The sequence below is a fragment of the Felis catus genome, chromosome B3, assembly GCF_018350175.1.
Source record: "Felis catus isolate Fca126 chromosome B3, F.catus_Fca126_mat1.0, whole genome shotgun sequence".
NCBI classification, from domain to species: domain Eukaryota; kingdom Metazoa; phylum Chordata; class Mammalia; order Carnivora; family Felidae; genus Felis; species Felis catus.
Window position 1 is genome coordinate 120,205,136 of NC_058373.1, and position 20,418 is coordinate 120,225,553.

At 50.8% G+C, this 20,418-nt stretch overlaps 1 protein-coding gene across 4 annotated transcripts in view; it reads left to right on the forward strand.

Annotated features, from left to right (window-relative positions):
* Positions 1-9,195: 9,195 nt before the first annotated feature.
* Positions 9,196-20,418, forward strand: part of JDP2 (Jun dimerization protein 2) — a 38,979-nt gene continuing 27,756 nt past the window's right edge. The window contains exons 1-2 of one of the 4 annotated variants that reach the window (XM_019833320.3): positions 9,196-9,360; positions 19,622-19,845. In XM_019833320.3, the coding sequence (XP_019688879.1) occupies positions 9,354-9,360; positions 19,622-19,845 (231 nt within the window). In that variant the 5' untranslated portion in view covers positions 9,196-9,353. Of the gene's footprint in view, positions 9,361-10,283; positions 10,447-10,578; positions 10,796-10,825; positions 14,025-19,621; positions 19,846-20,418 lie in introns of those variants that run through there. The other 3 variants (XM_023255873.2, XM_011283415.4, XM_019833321.3) reach the window with 3 other exon arrangements.

A 20,418-nucleotide genomic window follows, 5' to 3' on the forward strand; every position in this document is an offset into this window, starting at 1 on the left:
CACAGAATCGGAAACAGGCTCCAGGCTCTGAGCCATCAGCCCAGAGCCTGACGCGGGGCTCGAACTCTCGGACCTCGAGATCGTGACCTGGCTGAAGTCGGATGCTTAACCGACTGCGCCACCCAGGCGCCCCCAGGAAGGCTTTTTAAAGGACACTTGCCCCCTGTGCCAGTGAGTGGGGCAGGCTGGGGCCACCAACCTGCTAGGATGAATTGCTGACAAGTTGAGGAAGGTTGATTCTGATGTTTCTCTGTCTGTCTCCTAACGCCCCTTAATTCCCCCTTGCATACTTGCAATCATTTAGTTAATTATCTAATTATTCATTCACCAAAGAATTGGGCCAGTCTTGTGCATAATTGTATTGCTACGGCCCTGTAGGTATCGATAACCCAGTATTTGTTGAATGAATGAATGAACGAATGAATGAATGGGTGAGTGAAAGTCGGGCCGTGTGCTCTGAAGTGTACTTTCAGCCAGAGCTCTTGGGGAAGGCTCTTGGAGGGGAGGACACGAAAACAGCAAGCTGGCATTTTGAGGAAGTATTTGAAAGGAAAGGCAGGCTTTAAAAAAGAGGAAGGAGAAGATTAGGGAGGTGTATTTAAGAGATAGAGAAACACTGGTGGAGGCGAGGGGAGGGAAATGTGGGCATAAAACCTGAAAGGGAGCCTGTGAGCCTGGTCAGGGCTACCAAAGAAGCCCTTGTCCAGAGGCTTCCCTCTGCGGGGACACAGCTTGGCCTCCCTCAGAGCCTTGTCCTGAGGCCAGCCCAGAGATTTCTCCCGGTGCAGAAGTAAGTTCTCATTGGAAACGTTTTATCCTGGATGGCCCAAGGCCGGCAGATTCCCCCCTAGGTTCTCGGTGTGGGAAACTTTTTTGGTCCCTGGTGAGTTTCTGTGATTCTGGCCTGGGGACTCCCCCAGCTCAGTACCTGGGCTGGGGGCTTGCTGCTCTCTGGAAAGCACTTTTGGGCTAACTCAGGGCCCTGTGCTTCGAAAGCAGGCGTCAAAACGTGGCCTGGATTACCTGGAGCTGGAAGAGCTTTCCTAGAAGTGAAAATCCCACCCCTCCCCCACTCGCTGGGCCCGCACAACAGCCCAGTCATTGGGCCCCCTTGGCTCCTTCCCACACCTCTCTCCACCACACCACCAAATTGTTGAGTGTAAGAGGAAACGCCACCTCCCACAGAAAACCTAGGGGACTTTTTTTTTTTTTTGCCTTTAATAAACATTTGCTAAAATAACTTCTTCTCGGTGGTTGTTTTAAAACACGTAGCATAAAAAGCATCCTGAGAATTATTCCCACCATAACTTTTGTTCAGCTTGATCTGTGTCTTCAACGTGGGCCTCAGTTTCCTCACCCATAAAATATGGCTCCTCTGCCACTTTACTATTCTACCAGTGTGGGATGCACCAGGAGGGGCTGGTCATTGAATTCTGCTCGGCAGGCACCTGTTCAATGACTTTTCTTTAAGGGCCAAGAGCCCTGACAACTTTTGACATTATTGGAGACACAAAAGAAGTGATTTCCCAGCCCCTGCCCATCACTGAATGGAGTGCCAACCCATAAGCTCGGTATATGGTAGGTGCTACTGAAGTTTTAAAAATGTAAGGGGCACCTGGGTGACTCAGTCCGTTGAGAGTCCGACTTTGGCTCGGGTCATGGTCTCACTGTTCGTGAGTTCAAGCCCCGCTTCGAGCCCCACATCGAGCCCCACATCGGGTTCCGTGCTGACGGTGCAGAGCCGGCTTGAAATTCTCTCTCTCCCTCTCTCTCTGCCCCTCCCCTGTTCATGTTCTCTCTCTCTCTCTCTCAAAAATAAATAAACATTTAAAAATGTTAGGTGTTGTCGCTAGCTGTAAGGTGACTTCGAGCCCATTGGAATGACAATACATGTATGAAATAGAATAACTTAAAATAGCATATGATTAACATTAGATGGGCAGGGAAGTGCTACTTAAGTTTCAAAGGCAGGGCTTGGGTTGGCTAAAACGTGATGGTGATAATGGTGATGATGATGAATACAGGCACATTTATTAAACTCTTAGCGTGTGGCCGGTATTGATATGGTGTTTTATAAGTATCTCATTAAAAAAAAATTTTTTAATGTTTGTTTACTTTTGAGACAGAGAGTGAAGAGGGGAGGGGCAGAGAGAGAGAGGGAGACACAGAATCCGAAACAGGCTCCAGGATCTGAGCTGTCAGCACAGAGCTTGAACTCACAGACCGCGAGATCATGACCTGAGCCGAAGTCGGCCACTTAACCGACTGAGCCACCCAGGTGCCCCTGTAAGTATCACATTTAATCTCACACCAACCCTCTGATGTAGGCACCATTATGATCCCCACTTAACAGAGGAGGGAACTGAGGTCCAAATATTTTACTGAGGGTCTGACCAATCCATAGTAACACCTTCTGGGAGCAAAGGGGGCAGGGATTAAGAAGGAAGGAAAGAATGGAGAAGGGTCTTCAATCCTTCTCAAAGCAGTATTATGTGGGTGCTAGGTGGAAACATCTTTGTAGCATGTTTCCATTTTCAGGTTAAACTCCCTCTTCTATTTTTTTAAATTTATTTATTTATTTTGAGAGAGATAGAGAGGCAGAGAGAGAATCCCAAGCAGTCTCCTCGCTGTCCATGCAGAGCCTGACGCGGGGCTCAAACCCACAAACCGTAAGATCATGATGTGAGCTGAAATCAAGAGTCAGATGCTTAGCCACTGAGTCACTGAGGTGCCCCGAAACTCCCCCTTTTATCTTATTTTTAAAAAAATTTTTTAACGTTTATTTATTATTGAGAGACAGAGAGAGACACAGAGCATGAGCAGGGAAGGGGCCGAGAGATGGAGAGACACAGAATCGGAAGCAGGCTCCAGGCTCCGAGCTGTCAGCACAGAGTCCAACGTGGGGCTCGAACTCACAAACTGCGAGATCATCACCTGAGCTGAAGCCGAATGCTTAACCGACTGAGCCACCCAGGCACCCTGAAACTCCCCCTTTTAAAAATGGCTTGAAGCTTCTTGAATATACATCTCTAAGGTTATAACGTACCTTTCAGATCTGAACAAATGCAACAGACTCATCTCAGATCTGATTTTTCTTTAAAAAAAAAGAATTTTTTTTTTTGGGGCGCCTGGGTGGCGCAGTCGTTTAAGCGTCCGACTTCAGCCAGGTCACGATCTCGCGGTCCGTGAGTTTGAGCCCCGCGTCAGGCTCTGGGCTGATGGCTCAGAGCCTGGAGCCTGTTTCTGATTCTGTGTCTCCCTCTCTCTCTGCCCCTCCCCCGTTCATGCTCTGTCTCTCTCTGTCCCCCAAAAAAAATAAATAAATAAACGTTGAAAAAAAAACTAAAAAAAAAAAAAAGAATTTTTAAAAATTTTTTTTAAAAATTTGACCATACTGACAACCCATTTTGGCTTCCCTGGCAGTGGGAAGCCCACCCCTGTTGTTAATGGAGAGGGAATTTGAGGAACCTTGAGGTTTTGTGACTCTATGTCTGTGCCTTCCTTTCTTCTATCTTCCGCAGCACTGTTTGCTAACTTTTTTGCTTCCTCTTATTTCTCTAGTGTGTTCATTATTAGCATCTCCTAAGATGGAGTCATTGGCCATCTTGTGTTTACTCATTCATTGACTCAAAATTTGTTAATCACCCGCCATTTGAAATTTAGTATTTTTAACAGTCATCTTTGATCTAAAGAAGTTTGGTGATTGCACCTACAGTCGTGGTGTTAATTTCAGGGAGCACCTAGGTATGAATGACTTTCACGTGACATCCCCCAGTTTGATCTTCCTGGGCCTCTAGCCTGTCATCCCTCTAGGCAGGGATGATACCTTCTTTTTGCTTTGCCTCCTCAAACAGAATGGCAAATGGTGTGTGGCTCATAGCAAACATTCAAACAAGGTTGTCTGACTAAATTATTTAAATGACTAACGGAACCCTGAGCTGTCAGAAGGCAGCTCAGTGCAGTTCTGTATTTAGTCTCAGACAGTTGAGTGGCATTTGATGGATGAGGCAGGAATAGTAAGCAGATAAAATTCCACAGTGTCAGTTCAGCTGTCCTTTACAAGCTTGACTTTGGCCTATTTTATTCACGTATTTTTCAGTTTTTTTTTTTTGTTTTTTTTTTTTTTAGTGGCAAGTGTCAGAAAATCCAACTTAAACTATCTTAGCAAGCAAGAGAAAGGAGATGTATTGATTCCATCACTGCGCGGTCCAAAGACTAATTCAGCATGTTCTCATGGCATGTTAGGTTCAGGGACTCAAATGCTGATCTCATAGCTGTTTCTCTCTTTATATGTATTGGCTGTCTTTTCTTCTGTGTTGATTCTATTCTCAGTCAGGTTCTTCTCCCATGACAGGAAAAATGGCCACCAATAGCCACAAACTACCTTCTCACACTGGTGTTTTAAAGGAAGGGAGTGCCCCTTTTCCTTAACATTTGATATCAAATCTCAGGGAAGACTCTGATTGGCCCTGTTTGGATCATGTGCCCATCTCTGAACCAATCACCATAGCTTTGAAAATGGACTACTCTAATTGGCCAACTCTGGTCACATACCCACACTTGGTGGGAGGGATGATAGGGCACCAGGATTGAGACCTTTCAAAGGGCCACAGGGAGAAGGACAGTAGTGGGTCTCATAAAAAAGGAATGCTGAAGAGAACAGCATACATCCACTACACTTTTCTCCCTAATTCTACCTGGCCCAGCATTTTAACCAGCATTTACTATCTCTTCATCTTCCAAAGACTTATTGTGTTAGATTCAAGAGAAAGTTTCCCCGGAGATGGCTGCATTTCTGTGGGTGCCAATTTATTATTAAACCTTTAGACATACCTTTTGTTTCATAAAATTCTCATTGGTAGTTATTGGAAGGAAAGCCTTCTCATTCTCAACTCAAGTTTTCTTCTCAAGTATTTCAGCCTTAAAAAAAAAAAAAAGGCAGGGGCACCTGGTTTAGTTGATTAAGCCTCCAGCTCTTGACTTTGGCTCAGGTCATGATCTCACAGGTTCATGATTTTGAGCCCCACATCAGGCTCTGCGCTGACAGCATGGAGCCTGCTTGGGATTCTCTCTCTCTCCCTCTCTCTCTCTGCCCCTTCCCTGCTCATGTGCTCTCTCTCTCTCTCTCTCTCTCTCTCTCTCTCTTTCTCTCAAAATAAGTAAATAAATTTAAAAAAATTTTTAAATACCTGAAAAAATATATATCACATTAAAAATGTCATATATATGATAATATATATTTTAATAATATATAGAAAATGTATATTTTCTATTTTATCATATGTCATATATTTCAATATATCATATGTATCTTTTAAAACTTTATTTTTTATTTTCTTAAGTTTATTTATTTATTTTGAGAGAGACAGAGACAGTGCAAGTAGGGGAGGGGCAGAGAGACAGGAAGACAGAGAATCCTAAGCAGGCCCCATACTGTCAGCACAGAGCCTGATGCGGGGCTCGAACTCACCAAACTGTAGGATCACAACCTGAGCTGAAATCAAGTCGCTTGACCAGGCTGAGCCACCCAGGTGCCCTTCTTTTAAAACTTTAAACCAAATCACTCCCCCAAATCACTACCATGTAATTTTTTCTCCAACCCTAGGAAGGGGAGTAAGAGGCTCATTCTTCCTGGTCTCTCCTGGTAGGTGTTTGATTAGACAAGGCAAGAGCAGTAGGAAAGAACCATCATAAATAGGTCTCTGTAATTTTCAGAATATACGAATTGTTTGATTTTATAATACCATCCTGCCCTTCACCTAAGAATTTTTGGTGGCATTTCTTTAAGATTAGCAAATTAAAAAAAAAAAACTGTTTGAAAAAATTGTGATAATTCCATGGATCACCAGGGACAACGGAAGATTAATATTGAAATTGGCTTTGTCTATATCAGGAACTGCAAAATCAAATGCCCCTAGGAGCCCAGCAGGTCTTGTAAATGATCTGGCAGGCTGATTGGAGACTATGTCAAAGGAGGGTGTTTAAGTCCCATCTCAAAGGGGCAGCTTCTAGTGGGCTGCAACTCACTGTTGCCATTAAGGAGTGCACGTTGTGGCAGATGACAGATATTCACCAATTCATGGTTCCCTTCTCCATGGTACCTGGGAGGACTGAGCTTCCTTACCTCTTTGAAATTAAAAATGGTCATGTGACTTGCTTTGACCAATGTAAGCTAAAGTGACCTATTTCACTCCAGGAGGAAAGGTTTAACCGCTGGTACATGGCCGGCCCTCTCTACCTCTCTCTCTTTTTCCCTGCCACTGTGGCCATGGATACACTTGTTGATATGGCGGTGTAATACTGAGCCATTACCTATGGGACTTCTGCCCTGGACAGTCACCTTGATCCACAGGTGTCTTGGGTGGGTAAAAAAGAAGCCTTTCTTGTGTGAAGCCACTGAGTTTTGGGGGATGTTTGTTACTGCCGCCTAACCTATTTCATCTTCACTATTAAAGGATGCGTCACTGGGGCACCTGGGTGGCTCAGTCGGTTAAGCCTCCGACTTCGGCTCAGATCACGATCTCGCGGTTCATGAGTTCGAGCCCCGCGTGGGGCTCTGTGCTGACAGCTCAGAGCCTGGATCCTGCTTCGGATTCTGTGTCTCCTTCTCTCTCTGCCCCTCCCCCACTTGTGCTCTGTCTCTGTCTATCAACAATAAGAAAATGTAAAAATAAATAAATGATGCCTAATTTTTTTTCAAGAGAGTTAAAAATCTAGATTTTTGTGTGAAATCTTTGATAGGTTTAAAAAAAAAAAGAACGTATGGTTGAGGCAGCAAAACCAAATTCAGCCTGCCAGGTACTAGTTTGCAATTTTTGGCATGCACAGTTTGAATGGAACAATTAGCGGATGATTTTTCTGCAGAGCAGCGATCCTGTCGGAACTCCTACAGCGCTTACGGCCCTTGTCACATACTGGTCCTTTGTTACTCTCAGTCTTGCTGTTTGTTAGTGTTGAAGACCTTTCTCCTAACTAGGTAGGAGGTGGGGACAAACGAAGAATCACGTCTTAAACTCACTAGTATAAGGAGGCTAGTTGATCGGTTGATTATTCAGAACTATCACATCCTTCTTTAATATTGGAGAAACCGGTCTGGGGAAATTCATGCTTTTACCTTGCCAATTCACTTTTTCACATTGGCAAAGAGTTTGGGAGTCACCGATGTCCATTAAGCTTTCAAATGTGGTTAGCTCGATAAGTCCGAGATGCAAAACTCAGGGTGTTAGTCAGGATTTTTCTAGTTGCAACTACAGATCTTCGTTGACTTACAGTGGGCTTGCATCCCGAGAACGCCATCATAATTTGACAATATCAAAAGTTGAAAATGCATTTGACACCCCTAACTCACTGAACAGCATGGCTTAGCCTAGCCTAGCTTAAACGTGTTCGGATCACCTACAGTTGGGCAAAGTTATCTAACACAAAGCCTACTTAATAATGAAGTATTGGATAGCTCAGGTAATCTGTTGAACCTTGTACTGAGAGTGAAAACCAGAATGGTCGTGTGGGTACGACAATGGTTGTCGGTGTATTGGCTGCTTACCCTCGTGATCACGTGGCTGACTTGGAGCTGTTGTCACCTATCACTGCCCAGCATCACGAAAGGGTATCGCATGCATCTCCCTAGCCCCAGAAAAGATCAAAATTCAAACTGCGGATTCTACTGAATACATATATTTGCGCCATTGTAACCCTGAAAAATCCTAAGTTGAACCACTGAAAGTTAAGGACCGTGGTAACAGGAAATGTAAATTCAAACTGCTTTAGGTAGGATGTAATTCACTGATTGCTACAGCTAAAAACTCCAGAGGGAGGGATGGCATCAGGCATGGCTGGGAACGCCGTCTGAGCTTGATAGGTCTCTCCCTCTCTTGCTTGGCTATACTCTACTCTTCTTTGCATTAGCTTCACTCTCAGTAGACCCCCCCCCCCCACTCCGGCAGTTTCAAGTCAAGCTTCTGGAAGCTTTTCTTCCCAGAAGGTCCTCAAAATTCCTAGCCTCATCAGACTCACTTAAGATATGTGGCAATCTCAGTCAGCCTGTGTGCCAGGGCTGGGTGTATCAGTCAGGCCTTTCTTAGTTGCAAGGGATAGGAAAGCTAAATTCAAACTCAAAATTCTGAGGCTGGGTCTCTTGTCTGTCCCTAAGAGCCAATGGCAGGGCAGGGAGAAGCAGGCCAACGTCTCCATAAATGAGCCAGTCTGTGGTCTCTGCCTCTAGCTCCTTCCAGAGGCAATGACTATGTAGACAGACCGGGGAGGGGGCAATGTGCTGGAAGGGAGGGCTTGAAGCTGTGCTTACGTGGCATTCTATATACAGTTGAAAAAAATCCAGATAATAATGGAGAGAACTTAATGGATATTAACGGGAGTTGGAGGGGGGCGAAAGACCCCCCTCAGTGCCACCCCTGTAGTATATTTAATTTGTGGGGGGAAGCAAAAGCCCAGCAGGACTGCCGGTGGCCTAGCCATGTCCAAAGCAGGCCCTGGAGAGGACTTGCTCCTACCACACACACTAATTATTAGTCCCCACTCATAGATCAGTTTAGGATTTTCCAAGTCCCAGGCGAAGACGCGTAAAGTAACATTGCCCCTGTTCAATGTTTTCTTCCATATAAACGTCCAGACCTCAGTCTCATGGGGGAAACATCATAAGGCAGTTTCATAGTACCCAGCTTTGATCTTTATGCCCTAGTAAAGGTGTAGTTGGCCTTACTGGGGCTCAGAGTCATGTTCTTCCACAAGACTATCAGATTACTACTCGTTTTCCGTTGTGTGTTCTTTTAGGACCTTACTTTGTTTTTACTCGTTAACTTCAACGTTTTGAGGGAGGGAGCCGATGGTGGAGGTGAAAACTGGAAACGGTCAGTCAATGTCCTGGGTGCTTGATCAGTCTTTCCCTCTCACCCAGAAAGATTTCGCTGCACTGGGAAGTAAGGAGAATAAAATCTGACTGTACTCCTACTGAAGAGACTCGCTCATTGGGTTTTGCTCCTCTGCTCCCATCTGTCTCGAGTCTTGTTGTTTCTTTCACTCTGAGCATCTCAGGTCCAAGAAGGCATGAACTTTTTCTTTCACTTCCTTTCTTCTCTGGGTGATGGCCTGACATCACTCTGGGAAGGAGGCTGAAGGTTACTGAATATAAACACTGTCACTCCTATCTGGCTTAGGCAGAAAGGTAGGCTGGGCACCCAGGGGGTCTGGAGGTAGGAGATGCCAACCATGGTGCCAAGGCCTCAGGAGCCCCACGTGCGCAAGAGGGCTCTGTGTCTCTGTGCCTTTACATACTGGAGGGCACCGTGGAGGACGCATTTCCTCTGGAGTCGCCATTAACCATCTACCACTCTAGGAGGATGAAAGGTGGGAGTAAGTTGGTAGTGGAAGTCGTTATGGGGGAGAGGCCATCTGGGGTCGGCCGAGGGCTGGGTCTGCTCACGGGAGTGGCCCTGAGCCGAAAGAAGCCCGCTGGAGTGGGCCGGAAAGCCCAGGGGTCAGCCGGTGCAGCCCCAGAGAAAGCGGTGGGCTCACAGCCCCAGAGGAGGGCAGCCTCCCGCAGCGAGCCCCGGGGTGGGGGTGGGGGGGACCGAAGGGCGCCTGCGGTGGTGGCCCGGTGGGCTAGTAGGTGGGGACGATCCTCTGCCCATCCTTCACCGCAAAATAAAAGCGGCTCGCGAGATCCTTCCCTCACGCCCCCAGTCGTGCAGTGTCCAAGGATGAAAACGTGCCGAAACCCCCCGTGGGTCTGGGGAAAAGCGCTGAGGACCGAGGAAGATGGTTCCACGCAGGCTGCGGGTGCCTCCAGGAGCTTGGGGGCCGGTCCCGCCGCGGCGCCTTCTCGCTTCCCTCTCCCGAGCGGCGGCGTGGGTCGCGGGGTGGAAGCGGCTGTGCACGGGGATGCTCTTACATAACCGCCCGCCGCGTCCTGCTTCCCCGCGGGGTGGGCGCCGGGGGACGCGCGGGAGCCCGGGCTGCCGCTGCCCCCGCGGGGAGAGGAGCGCGAGGAGCGGCGGGAGGAGGGCGCCCGGGGCGGCGGGGGAGGTGAAGGTCAGTGGGTGTGAGGCGCCGGATCCACACCCCCTCCTCCCTGTCCCCTCCTTCCCTTCCTCTCCGTCCCCCTCTGACGTCTGGAGCTGGCAGCTCGGCGGGTTCCGCATTCCCGACCCCTCCCCGCCGCCCAGGGGCCGCTATATAGCCGGGGCTGATGCAACCCGTCCCGCCGCCCGCCACAGCCTGCGGGAGGGACGCTCGGCGGCCGCGACGGGGGGCGCTGGCGGCGGCGGACGCTGCAGCGGCGGCGGGGCTGGCGCCGCGGCGGCTCCCGGGCCGGGACGGGCCTGGGCACCGGGCGGAGCTCGGCGGCCGGGCGGCAGCGGCGCTGCGTGGGCACGGCGCCTGCAGCCGGGCCCCGGCCCCGGGGGCGCCGCCTCCGCCCGCGGCTAGTGCACGGTGGGTGCGAGGGCGCGCGCCGGGGGCGCCGGGCCGGGCGGGGCGGGGCGGGGCGGGAGGGGCGCGCCGGCCGCGGGCACCTGGGACGGCCGCCCCCACGCGCGGGCCGGGGAGGGGAGGCTCCCGCGGCCCCGGGCCCGCCAGCGGTCCCGGCGGGGGGCGCTGCAGCACGGGCCCCTCCCGCCCGGCGCCGGGGAGCCGGCGGCCGCCTTGTTGGTTCCCGCCCTGGGACGGGAGGCTCCGTCCGCTCCCGGGACAGCCTGGGCGCTGCCTCCTCCGCCTCCCTCCCGCGCGCTCCTTCCCGGTGCGTTTGCCGGGAGGTGCTCCCCTCGGGCGGAGGGGAACGCGGGTGAGTGGGGAGAGAAGTGCCCGGGGGAGACGGGAGGTGGGGGTGCAGATGGAGGCCGAAAGGCCAGGGAGGTGCAGGGTGCTGGTGGTGGAGGGATGACAGGGACCTGCTGGCAAGTCGTGCCGGCCCCCACCCCGCTCCCTGGGGGGAAGCGCGGCTCTCTGAGGGCCTGGACAGGGGCTGGGGCTCTCGGTCCAATGAAGAGGGTTCTCTCGGGGCCACTGCTCCCGGGTTCTGGGTGGGGAGCGAGCCTGGGGGCGGCCCGGGGCCCCTTTGGGCTGCCCCTGGCTCCCAAGCCAGGTTACATAAGGAGGCAAGTCTGCTAGGTAACCTGCCCCTCCTCTCCTGCCCAGCCCAGAAGACTCTCTTCTGCCCCGCCCCTCAAAGGAGGTTGAGGGATTGGGCCACAGGGCCTGGATCCCCGGACCCTGGGGTGGAGAGACCTGGGCTTAGTGGGAGGGGCTGGGAAGGTGGGAGTCCTTGGCTTTTCTGCAGGGATGGATGGGCCATCCTAGCGACTGGAGATAGAGGTTGGTGGAAGAGGAACTCAACTGACCCCTTGGGTCAGCTCCCGTTACAAAGTTGCCTGACCCTTGCTCAGTGTAAGGCTCTCCCGACTGGAGTCCGGGGCCTGGTTCTATGACCTGAGCACATGTGCTCAGGGCAGATGTGCTCAGGTCTCTCCAAAAAGGGCTTGCAGACCGTGTGGGTGTGTGTACTCAGGTCTAAATCTTGGTGGTCTGTCCTCGGGGTCTTAGGTTGAGGAGCATCCGACCTGGAGCGTTAAAGCATGATTGGATGCCTGCTTGTCCTTTAAGCCCTTGCTCTGAACTGTGTTCCCAAATCATCTCCCTCCCTGCCCCCCCCACCTCCCTCCCCTGAGGGTTTTTTAAAACACCTCCCATTGCTTTCATCTTTCCAGCAAATCTGGCTGCAGCTTGGATGGATGCCTTATCTTCCTTTGCAGGTTTCTAGGGGAGAGTTTAACCAGGTATCAGGTGTGAGTGAGCATGGCTCTGCCTTTTTATAAACCTGAAGACCGGGGAAGAGAAGCAAGATCTATTCTCGTGCCTCTGGCTGGTGAAGGTTTTGCCTTGTTTAAAACAGGGAGGACAGATTTCTGAAAGACTCTTCTGTTCCTCTTCTTCTTTGGCCTTGGTTCAGAGCTACCAGCAGCTCCAGAATCTTCCTGAAGAGCTGGGTGCTGTGAGATTTGAAGGGCTGTTGGAAGGCACGGGCGTTGGGGCCTCTGACTTTCCTCCTAGGTTGGTGGCAGCCACCTCCAAGGAGACGTGTTGATAAGTGCTAACAGGGTCCCCTAAGGCAGGATTTGGACAAGGATCTCTCTACTCACTCGATGCCTCGCAGCCCAGGGTCTGTTGTCTGCCCCACCTGTTTGCAAGACCTGTGGGCATCTTTTCCAACCTGCAGAATCCTTGCCAGGGTTCGAAGGGCTGGGCTCTCTGGGGCTCGTTTGTTTGTCGTGGGGCTGCTGGTGTTGCAGTGGGCTGCCTCTCTCCCCCGTGTCTCTGTTTCCAGCTCGGCCCTGGAAGAGAGGGGCCGGTGCCATTCCAGGTTGGCCTGCTCAGTATTCATTCTGCCCCAGCTCAACTTGAGCAGCCAGAGCCAGGGCTGAGGGCAAGCTACATTCTTTTCTGCTTTTCTGCTGCAGGATGCAGTTTGCTTTTTTCCATGTGAATGAATTATGTTTGAAACCGAAATGAGAGGAAGAGAAAAATAGAGTGAGTGTGTACGGGTATGTGTGTGTGCATACCTATATAGGCAGGGGGAGAGCAGCAGGCACATTATTTTTCCATTTTCCTTTAATTAAGGCTCTGTGGAGGTGTGTTTGAAAACAGAGGGTCTCCTATGCCTTTGAGGAGGGTGAGAACACTGTTTTGGCTGCGTCCCGGGCCATATGCAGCGTATGGTGGCCAATGAAACTGGGCCTGGCTCGTTCTGTTGCTTGTCTTGGCAGTCGGTTCCGTGGCTTGTGTTACCAGCTCTGGAACTTACGGGCTGCCAAGCTCTGTGTGCCTGTGTGTGTGTGTGTGTGCGTGTGTGCACTCTTGTGTGTGTGTGTGTGTGTGTGTGTGTGTGTGTGGTTTGGCCTCTCGAAGCTCCGCAGAGACAAATGCCTTAGCGACCCAAGGTTGGAATTTTCAGTCTGTGTTTCTTTACACTCATTTGCCGGCTGTGGGAGGCCCAGCGAGAGCCCCCCATTCTGGGTTTTTGTTGTTGTTGGGTTTTTTTTTGTTTTTGTCTGTTTTCTTGCTGCAGCCCATAGGATTCCATTTGTGGAGCTCCATTTCCAAAACTTTAGTTGGCCAGTGGCATTTTTTTTAAGGGCCAAGACTTTGTCACCCGCCATGTGCGTGTCTGTGTTACGTATCCTACTATGAACTACCGACACCAATGAACGCACATGGGGTGAGGCGGGAAGAGAGGATAGAAGGCTTGTCCAGTGGTAGTACCTTCCCAGCTCTTTGCTGTTTGGGATAAGGATCTTGGCAGAAATGCCTTACCGTGTATTTATTGAGCACCTACATTAGGCAGGGGAGAAAGCTGTGTTAACAGGCGGGGCCTCGTCGGAAGCATTTCTCTGGTCTCCAGGCAAGAACCTTTCCTGCGGGGAGAGGTTCCGGTTTCCTCTATGGGCCCGGATGGCCTTGCGAGGATCGCTCATGTTAGTGTGTGCCATGCCGCTGGCTTCCTCTGATCACTGCCTCCCCTCATTCTCTTCTTGTGAGGATCTAAGGTCTGTCCCTTTCTAAGCAGCGTAGGGATACCATAGCTTGAAGGACACAGAAGATGCTGGCCCTCTGCTTCTGGGGGGAACACACTGGTGGTGCCTTGCCAGCGATCTAGGCAGCTGTGTTCTGGCCTCCGGAGGAAACTTTAGGAGAAGCCAAGGCAGAGAGACATGTATTCTGCCTCATCTCCACCCCTCTGTACCCAGCATTGATCTGCCCTCCTCTGTTTCTCTGTTGCAGTAACGGCCTGGATGCAGGATGGTCTTGCCCCTTGGAGTTTACAGCTGGAAAGTGGGACAGCAGAGAATCCTCTGGGGAAGAATCTTTTTCACAGCCCTAGGAAAGGGAGATCAGTGCTAGGTGGGAAATGTGCGGAAGGGATGTCGACGGGTCACCCAACACTAGGGTTCCTCCAGGAAGGAAGGCCTTCATGGCTACGCTGACTTCACGCTCACTAGGTGCAGGCGTTGTTCCAGGTACTTTCCAAGTATTAACTAATTTAATCCTCTCCTCCGCCTTACAGGCCAAATAGCGTTATTTGTTATTCCCACTTTACAGCTGAGGAAAGCGAGATGTGGGTTAGGGAACTCTCCCAGGGTCACACAGCTAGTAAGGGGCAGACCTGGGATTCGCTCTCACATGTGCTCCCAAGTTCCTCTTCCGAACGTGCCTCGCTGTCCTGCCTGCAGAGCTGAGACAGTTGTGCGGAGACACTTGTGCGGCCGCCCCATTCTTAGTCTTAGAGATTTCTCCATCCTTTCGTTCCTTGCCTTCTGGATCGGCTTATCTTTTGGAAGCTGATTTACTCACCTCGTTTCAGATTCCAGGAGACAGATCATTCCAGATGATTCCTTAGCTCCCAGCACAGGTCTGGTATTTAACTCTCCGAGATTCACGATAGTGAGTACTACGTTTTGTGACCACTGGCCTGAAACCTTTCTGTCTGCAACCCCCCTCCCCTTCCTGGCCGTGGACTTCTGTCCTCCACATTTTCCTCCTGGGAATCTTCCCAGGCTCTGGCTCCCAAGACCTCTCACCCCCTCTTGCTGATTCTCAGGTGCTGGCTACCTGCTCTTGACTTCTAACTCCACTGGGGTTCTTGGGACCTGACCCCTGAGCTCCCTTGCTCCTTGGCCTGCCCCCACTCATCTCCACTTTCTCTCGGTGCTGAGCCTTGCAGCCTCGGGTCCTCTGCACTTATTGTGCGCCCATCCCGGGCTCCCGATGCCAGCCCAGGCCAGCTGTTTGCCTGGAGGGGGGCTGCCCTTCTCAAAGAGGCCCAGGGACTTTAGAGCCTCCCTTAAACTTTTATTTCTGTGGACAGAGAGTCCACGGTGCAGATCCTAACTTTCTCTTAACTTACCCCCTACCGCCTTTCATCTGTCTTTGCCATTCTGGACGAAGATGATGATGATTGGACACTTTTTAACAAGAATAGCCCATTATGAGCATGACCCTTCAAAGCAAGACTATTATTTACTTGTAGACGTTTCCATTAAATCAATGACATCTTACACATTTACATATAGGAAACAAGAGAAGAAGACAAGAGAGGAAAACTTAGGTTACCTCTGCTTTTCGCTCTTTTGGCTGAAATGACCCTCCATGCTAGCATCTTCCAACAGGGCCCATTTTCTGGAATTGAAGCGTGTTGTGGCTTTTCTTGGGCTTGTACAAGGCAGCGCCCCACCCTGTGCTCCTACAAGACCCTGAGTAAGTCAGAACAGGGGGGTACAGCCGTCAGATCTTTGCTTTAGGTTCTTGCCTCTTGGACCCATCGGGTCCCTATTTCTTCCAAGCCCGCTTTTAAGGGAGCTGCCTCACACCTCCCCAGATCTTAGGCTCCGTAGCAGCTTAGGGTCTACTGTGACTTCCTGGACACGTTCTGTCTTATTCATGCCTCCCTTGCCAGTCTCATCCCCGATCTGTGCATTACCTAGCTTTTCTTTATTGGCTAGTTTCCAGGTTGTTCCTGGTCAATGTCCCAAATTGCCAAAATCATTTGGGATTCTAGGCCCTGTCTTTTGAGGTCAAGCCCCATTTTCCCGTTTTGGTCTTCTGCAGACATGTAGAGCCTGCTCTTTATTTATGCATCCCCGTTACTAACAGAGACTTGGAGGGTGTTTATCTTCCTTTCCGACCTCCGGGGCCCTGAAGGGAAAAAAAACTCTGGGTTCTTCCCCCAAAGCTTTGAGTGCATAGTTCTCCTTTTCCTCCTAAATTGTTTCCGTATGGAACAAGCAGTTTGGGAGATGATTTCACCTCTTGTCATCTTTCCTATGTCTTCCTTGAAGTGGGTAAATTCCTCCTGGCTGTTGCTGGTTCCTTGCCACTGCCCCCACCCCCCCATTTTTATAGATCCCTAAATCACATCGAATTGTTTTATTTTTCAAATCGCCAAAGCTGCCTTTCAACCTTGGATCGTCAGCCGGCTCTTTCCAGTTAGTGAAGACTCGATTCTGAAAGGGAGCCCCCTCCTGCTCCTGCGCCCCCCACCCCCACCCCCAGAGCCCTGGAGGATGATTTCGTGCTGGTGAATGTCAGCTGTTGTGATTGTCTCCTAGGAATGGCATGTGTTAAGGACTTTGTGGTTTGTATCTGAGCATTTAGGGGCGCCCTTGTGGAGGGGGAGGTGAGAGAGGGGGGGATGTTTGCTTCTGCAGAGGAAAGCCTGGTGTCTGAGCCTCAGAGTGAGGCTTGTCACTGGGATGGGTTCACAGGGGAGCAGGAATGGCAAGAATTTATGGGGCTGCTGCTCCCAGGGGGTGGTTGCCCCTCCGAGGGGGTTCCACAGTAGCAAAGAATCCATTATATTTTGGGATCATTTGTTAGTGTCTCATTTATACCATCTGTATGAAAATAGACAGAAGCTGCAAGCAGAGACTATCATTCCCGGAATAGAGTGGGGTCTGGCTTGCGTCTCTTCCCGAGATGGCTTAGGCAGGGAAACATACAGAAGCCTCTGGAGTATTTTTCTTGGGGTCTACTGTGGGAACAAATAGTCTGGAGGTGGATAACGAACATCTCAACTCCCAGAGACAGATCCTTACCCCACTCACGGAAGTTTGCGCGGCCGTGAATTTTTTTTTTTTAATCATTTGTTCACTCATTCGTTTTCATTTATTTATTAATTCAGTAAGTATTTGTTGATTAGCCTTTCTGTAATCGAGCATCCTTTTAGGAGCCACTGACTCCTTGTGGCATCAGTTCAGGTCTGGCAGAGGGGATTTTGTAAGGTCTGCTCCTCTCCTGAAAAGGAGATGTGAGTTTCTTTTGTCAGGCCAGCTCCGGTGGCCTGAAATCACTCCCCTCTGCCTGTGAGGTGTCCACATGGCTGGGCCCAGGCATCATTTTTGCCGCATAAGAATGAGTCCTTACGTTGGCCCCTTTCGTATTTTCCCTGGAGGAGGCCCCGGGAGACAGGCAAGCTGATCCACTCCACCCCAGAGCTGCCTCCTGGGGTAGGAAGCTGCCACCTTCTCTGCATTGCAGACCTGCCTCCGGGGGCGGGGGCGAGGGTGACTTCAGTCCGGCTCAGGTTTAGGGAAGGTCACAGTACACTGACACACCACAAGCAAGATGTCTGAGGGGCCATGTCCATGTCTGGGCTCTCACCCAGGAGGGTGTTCAGGGAGCTTCCTAAACCTGGATCTGCACTGAAAAAGGCAGAATAGAGGGTCTTCTGTGCAAGAGAGCAATCCTCCACTAGGGGCTAGTGTCTCAAAACCCACCATTAAAATGTCATTCCTTCTGCATCAATCTCTCTTGAATGCCAGGAGGGGAAACAGAAAGGACGGGGTGAGAAAGCTTTGGTTCTAAAACCCAGGGACCAGGAGTCCAGCCCTGGCTTTTCCCCTGTGTGACCTTGGGCAAGTTGTTTAACTTCTCTGAGCCTTAATTTCCTCATCTGCAGAATGAGGATGTGGTTTAGATAAGCACAGGGCCTCTTCCAGCTCTAAGACTATATAACTTGATGCGAATGAGTCTCAGATCCTTTTCTGAGACGGCCTGGGGGACCCTAGGTGCTAAGGAGGGCAGAAAGGTGTGGGATGGGAAGGCAGGGCTGAGGGCCCCCCCCCCCCCCGCCGGTGTGGGAGGGTGTGGGAGGCAGAGCGGGTGGAGCACAGATGTAGGGCCTGGGGCACCAAATGTGAACTTGGGTGCTAGGCAGGGAACTCTGTACAATCGGCCTCATAGGCAGATGTGGCTGGTGTGCCGAGGGCAAAATGGTAGGTCCCCTGTCCACTTTAAAGAAAGTGATGTCCAGCGAAAGCCTTTGTGGTTAGAGGGTACAAATCCCTCACATGCTTTTCTCCTTCAGAGTGCAGAACCTATTGAGAAAGAGACACGGGGTTGGATAGGGAACCAAATTTCACCTTGAAAGCAAAACAGAGGTGGAGAATGTGGGGTGCACTTGTGGCCAGAAGGGGCTCCCTGGTGAGCCCCTCTCCCCCAGTTTAGACCCGGCAACCTGAACGGGAACAAGGGATCGTGGGTTATCCCCGAGGGCCACTCTTGCGGGAGGCAGAGAGCCCAAGGCAGCGTGGCCACGTGAGAATTGTGGCCAACAGAGAAGTGCACGCAGTGGATGTCACATCTCCCCTGTCTCGAGAAATACCTCCTTCTTCATGGGAAGAGACTGATGGAGATGGAAAGATAGGTCAAAGCTCCCCCAGGATTTCCAGGACAGTCGAGGTTTTGATTTTACAGCCCTATGCAGAGGTTGGGAAGGGGGAGAGGTTCTTCCTGGAGTCTAGGAGCAGATTTGTGCTTTATAAGGCTGTGCACATTTGATCTGCATATTCTCAGTGCCTCCTGGCTCCTAGGTGGCCAACAATTGGATGGGTGGATGGATGGATGGATGGATGGATGGATGGATGGGATACGAGCCCTATGGGGGACCAGATGAGTCTGACTTTCTTGGCAGACATGCTTTCTTCACTGCCATCCACACCCTGAAGTGACCGTTTCTTACTCGCAACCTTCTCCCAGCAGAGAGAAGGAAGAAATAAGAATTCCCTTGGTATTGACCTAAGTTATGTCTTTCTTTCATGCCTGAATCTTTCTTCCCTTGCACACCTTCTGGGCCTGGCAGAGCCACAGTATGTGTTTGCTTTGAGAACGAAGAGACCGGGGAGGAGTTTTCTGGTCCCGGGTGCCACTGGGAAAGCACACGCTAATGAATTTCATCTCTTTGCCTCAGTATCTTCCTCATAGATGCCACATGCACACACTCACACACACACTTACCTTTAGCTCTGATTTGCTTCATTTCATATTCAGGGTGTCTTAACAAGTATGCAGAATGGGATGTGTGATTTGAGGGGAGGCACCGTGCCAGACCAAAAATAGCTCCCTCTCAAACAGGTGCGAAGGTGCTTGAAATCTCACCGTTATAATCCATTTTCTTTTTTTTTTTTTTTTTAATTTTTTTTTTCAACGTTTATTTATTTTTGGGACAGAGAGAGACAGAGCATGAACGGGGGAGGGGCAGAGAGAGAGGGAGACACAGAATCGGAAACAGGCTCCAGGCTCTGAGCCATCAGCCCAGAGCCCGACGCGGGGCTCGAACTCACAGACCGCGAGATCGTGACCTGGCTGAAGTCGGACGCTTAACCGACTGCGCCACCCAGGCGCCCCATATAATCCATTTTCCTTGGAGGCAGCATGCTGCAGTTTAAATCCCAGCTACCCCAGTTTTAACTGTGTACGGTCTTGAGCAAGTTATCTTTCTCAGCCTTGGCTTCTGCCTCTGTGTAATGGGTCTGACTGTGTCTCATGGGATTACCGCAGTGCCGAGCACATAGCACATACTGAATCAGTGTGACCTATGTCTGGGTTAAGCATTGCCTTCAGTGCCAAAAATAATGTTGCTGGGAGTTAACTGATCAGCGTTTCCCTCTGTGACAGAATGAACTTAAGGGCAGGAGGAATGACTGGGTGGGGAAGGGGTTTAGAGGAACATTAGTGAAAGAAAGGAAGAGGGCCTGGCAAGGCATGGGGGCTTAAGCCCCTCATGGGACCTCTCACCTGGCTGACAGTACGTGTCCTGATCTTCTCGAACCCACTCCAGGCTGGGCTGCCACTCCTCCTGCTATGATGCCTGGGCAGATTCCAGACCCTTCCGTGACTGCAGGCTCTCTGCCAGGGCTCGGCCCCCTGACCGGACTCCCCAGCTCGGCCCTGACAGCGGAGGAGCTGAAGTACGCCGACATCCGCAACATTGGGGCCATGATCGCCCCTTTGCACTTTCTGGAGGTGAAACTGGGCAAGAGGCCCCAACCCGTGAAAAGTGAGGTGAGCGAGCCTTGTAATCCCCCAGGCAGAATCCAAGGGTAGGGTGCCTGGGCCAGAGCCCCAGGTCTAGCCCCAACATTCGCTGAGTGACCGAAGCATTGCTGTTCGGTGTGGGCTCTGAGGACCAGTATGTCCTATGTCCCCCTGCAGCTTGTTAGAGATGCAGCATCTCAGGCCCCACTCCAGAACTGCTACATCAGAATCTGTGTTTTGACAAGCTTCCTGCCCCCGCCCCGGAGGATTCACGGACATGTTAAAATTTGGGAAGCTCTGGGCCAGGGCAGGATGCCGAACCTGCGTCTGTTTGTTGCAGGGGCAAAGGAAGGGTGATTAATAACAATAATAAATAATAATATATTGGCAATCTCTCTGGGATGTTGGGAGGGTCAGGGGAGATTGTGGAAACATGCACATGCTTTGAAAAGGACACACGAGAATGCCAATCGTGGATTAGCTTTAAAAATTATTGTTGTCGGTCACATCATTGTCTCTACTCCTCTTGGCCCTAGGCTGGAGTTGAACATAGGCACTTGGGGAAGGGTGGTGTGGCGGCCCTTCCCAAAGCAGCTGCCA